We start from the raw sequence: 3633 nt of genomic DNA, 5'->3' as shown, positions 1-3633 counted from the left end.
TCCTATTCCTCTTCTTCCTCCTCCTTCTCCTCCTCCTCCTCCTCCTCCTTTTCCCCTTCCTTCTTTTTCTTCTTTTTCTGGGGAGAAGGTCACAAGGTAGAGGGGTAGATCTGAGAGGACTGGGAAGTGAGTATGATTTCACACACTATGTGAAATTCCCAAATATTCCAAATAATATTATGAAAAATAATCAAACCTTTATATAAATATTCATCTAAGTTATCTTCTAGTATATATTTGCATTTCTTCTCAATCTACATCTATATTTTACTAGGACTACCTCATCACAAAAAGAGACAGAGTATAAAACTACTTAGGAATATCTTGACTTTTCAAACAGAATAAAAACTTCATTACCAGATTCATCATGTGGCCTCTGATTCCTACTTCAGTGCTCTTTAACATAAAGTTTACAGCCACATTTTAGATCTCACACAAAGAGAATTCTCTTAAGCACCTGTTAAGAAGTGATTACTTTTCAATATTCTCTTAAATGCATCTTTCACCTCTTTGTTCCTCAAGCTATAAATGAGGGGATTCAACATGGGGATCACAACTGTATAAAATAAAGAGATCACTTTATTAATATCTAGGGAAGAACTTGCATTAGGTCGAACATATATGAAGAAAAGAGTGCCATAAAGAATTGAGACAGCTGCCAGGTGAGAAGAACATGTGGAGAAGGCTTTCTGTCTCCCATCAGCAGTCTTGATCTTCAAGATAGCCACCAGGATGCACACATAGGAAACTATGATTATCAAGCCACTGGGAACACCTATCACTCCAGCCAGGACAAAAAGTACTACCTTGTTAATCCATGTGTCAGCACATGCTAATGAAAGCAGCGGGGAAACATCACAGAAGAAATGGTTGATGGTATTTGAACCACAGAACGGTAAGCAAAAGGTCAATGTTGTATGAGTTGTGATGTTTATAGCAGCTAAAAGATAAGGTCCTATGACAAACTGAACACAGACCCTCTTGGACATAATGACACTGTACAGCAAGGGTTTACAGACAGCCGTATATCGATCATAAGCCATGGCAGCTAGGAGGAAACAATCAGTTGTCACAAAAAGACCAAAGAACCACATCTGTGCTGCACAACCCATAAAAGAAATGGCTTTCTTCTCTGCAAAAATGTCACTCAGCATCTTGGGAGCTACACAGGAAGAGGAGCACACATCTACAAAGGCCAGCTGGCTGAGAAAAAAGTACATAGGCGTGTGCAGCCTGGGGTCCATCCATATGAGATTGATCATACCCACATTACCTGCCAGGGTGACAAAATAAACAAGGAAAAATATGATAAAGAGAACAACCTTCTGATGGAGATAATCTGTAAGGCCCAGGAAAATAAACTCAAGCACTGTGGTCTGATTCTTTTCTTCCATTGGTCAGTTAAAAATCTGTCTAAAGAACAAGAATTACCAAAAATTACCAAATTTAGTCAAGTAATCTTTAAATTAATGGCAGAATGTCCACAATAGGTCTATTGCAGGCAACTTGTCAACATTGTTGAACTGTAAAGTTAATGTTCCCAGCACAAGATCTAGGCAGCTATGCAAAAATACTATGGAAACTTCAGTAACTTACCTGTAATTCTTTGGATTCTGTGCCTCCTCTCTCATCAAGTGTTATCTACCATGTGATGTAAAGTTCTCTCACATTTTATAATTATATTTGACATGATAAACTATTCAGAATAGTTAAAACTATTCTGTTTTAACTTACTATGTGAAATGTAGTATTTAATTATAATCACTACAAGCTACAGGCGATTTTTTAAAAATCTAATATCCTTACCTTAGATATTCTGTATGATTGGAAATATTGAACTGAGAAATAATATTCTTAAATTTTATGTCTGTGCAATTTTATTTATTGTGCAAATATCTTGCAAAACCTTGGAGTTACCTCATCCTTGATCTCTTTGGATTTTGTAACTGTTACCACCAAATTGGTTTTGCCTATATGAATAATATACATATAATTCTTTCAGATTATTAAATAATATTTAAATGTTAATTAAATTACTGTGTTTAGTAATAAAGTTAGAACTGATCATGGTCATAAAGTTCTGCCCTTAGAAATATAAAATGTAGTTCTTGGCAGATATGTTAAAAGCAGCATTACAAAATGGAGGGTATTGAATGAGGAGTGGAGTAGTAGAAATGTCTCCAACTGCTTAATTATAGCCAAAAAAGTGCTGTAATCAAATGACATCAATGTTTTGCCTTTGGCATCAACAAAGCTAACAAATGTTGGCAAAACTTGTAATGAAATTGTATATGGGAGAAGTGTCTACTGAAATAAAACAACTAAAAGATTGCATGGTTCCCAACATCTTATATAAATTCCTAGATACAGATTGTGTAATCAGTTTAATATATGTAAAATGTCAAATGTATATTTTGCAGTTATGACTGATAATAAAAGTTTTGTGCATATTCCATGTAAAATGTGGTGTTTTGAAACACATATATTGTGGGATAGTAATGCTAATTACTATGAGAGTGTGGGAATATATGCTAATTAACTTATTTTATATGTGTACATACATATACATATATTGTTTTGTCATATTTTGTTTATATTTGTAAATGATACAAAAAGGGATTTAAGAACAATTTAGCCCTTCTAGAATTGTTCAAGACTATATACATTCTTTCAAAAAATGAGGCAAATAAGTTCAAAAAAATGTGGCATGGACCAATGATTTAGTAAACGTGAAGAAAATGCAGGACCTACAGAGGTACTTGTGTTTTCAAAGTTCAAACTGAACCATCTATTCCTCCTCAACCTATGTTTCAAGCACGTTCTATAATCCAAAATTCAATGTACTCACATCCTTAAGGATATCCTTTTTGCATCTTCTTTGTTTATTTCAAGGCAATGATCATTTTCTAGAAGGTAGAAGAAATTTAAACAACTTTCATGGCAGTGAACCTTCTGAGATGCATGGCTTTCCTGAAGTTGATTCAAAAGCTGAAATTCCTATCCTGGCCAGCCTAGATACAAAGAGAGAAAATTTGATCTGAACAATGGCTCACTTACTTCATAAAATAAAAAAATCTTGATCCTGGGACCTTACAATTATTCAAAAGCAGGTCCCCAAAGAAATTAAACCTCAAGGGCTTACATCTGAAGGGACAAAATCAACTAGATATCAAACATTATGACCAAGTACAATTTGCTTAACTGTATCTTTTCTCAGAGAGACTATTCTTAATGAAATTGTGTATGAGTAGGGTATGAGTATGGGGGGAGGGATGTGCACATGAGCATGCATACACATTTCTTCAGACTCTCACTGGCAAAACAACCTTTTTCCTTTTTACTTTATTCTTGAATAGAATATTTTAATTATAAAGATATAGCATCATATTCAACCATGCATTTGCGCTTCTTTGATCACATTCACATTGTGACTAAATGCTAAATGCTATTAATATATTAAAAGATTAAAATAGTAAATTAAAGTCACCTGATTTTCAAATCAAAACATGACATCAAAATAGGAAAACTAGTAACTTTAGATTGGAAAAGTATATTTATATTGTACATGTGTATAATATGAGATAGGCTATAATGCCTCAATTAATTTGTATAATGGGAATTAATCTCTGAGTA

General features: G+C 33.8%; 1 protein-coding gene across 1 annotated transcript; it reads right to left on the bottom strand.

Annotated features, from left to right (window-relative positions):
- Positions 1–449: 449 nt before the first annotated feature.
- Positions 450–1394, bottom strand: LOC110290254 (olfactory receptor 998-like). Its single transcript, XM_021156758.1, has one exon. It carries the CDS (start codon positions 1392–1394, stop codon positions 450–452), a length of 945 nt encoding a protein of 314 aa, XP_021012417.1.
- Positions 1395–3633: the final 2239 nt, after the last annotated feature.

This window comes from Mus caroli, chromosome 2 (genome assembly GCF_900094665.2).
Source record: "Mus caroli chromosome 2, CAROLI_EIJ_v1.1, whole genome shotgun sequence".
Lineage (NCBI taxonomy): Eukaryota > Metazoa > Chordata > Mammalia > Rodentia > Muridae > Mus > Mus caroli.
The sequence above is the reverse complement of the archived record's forward strand: the minus strand, read 5'-3'. Positions and strand labels throughout refer to the sequence as shown.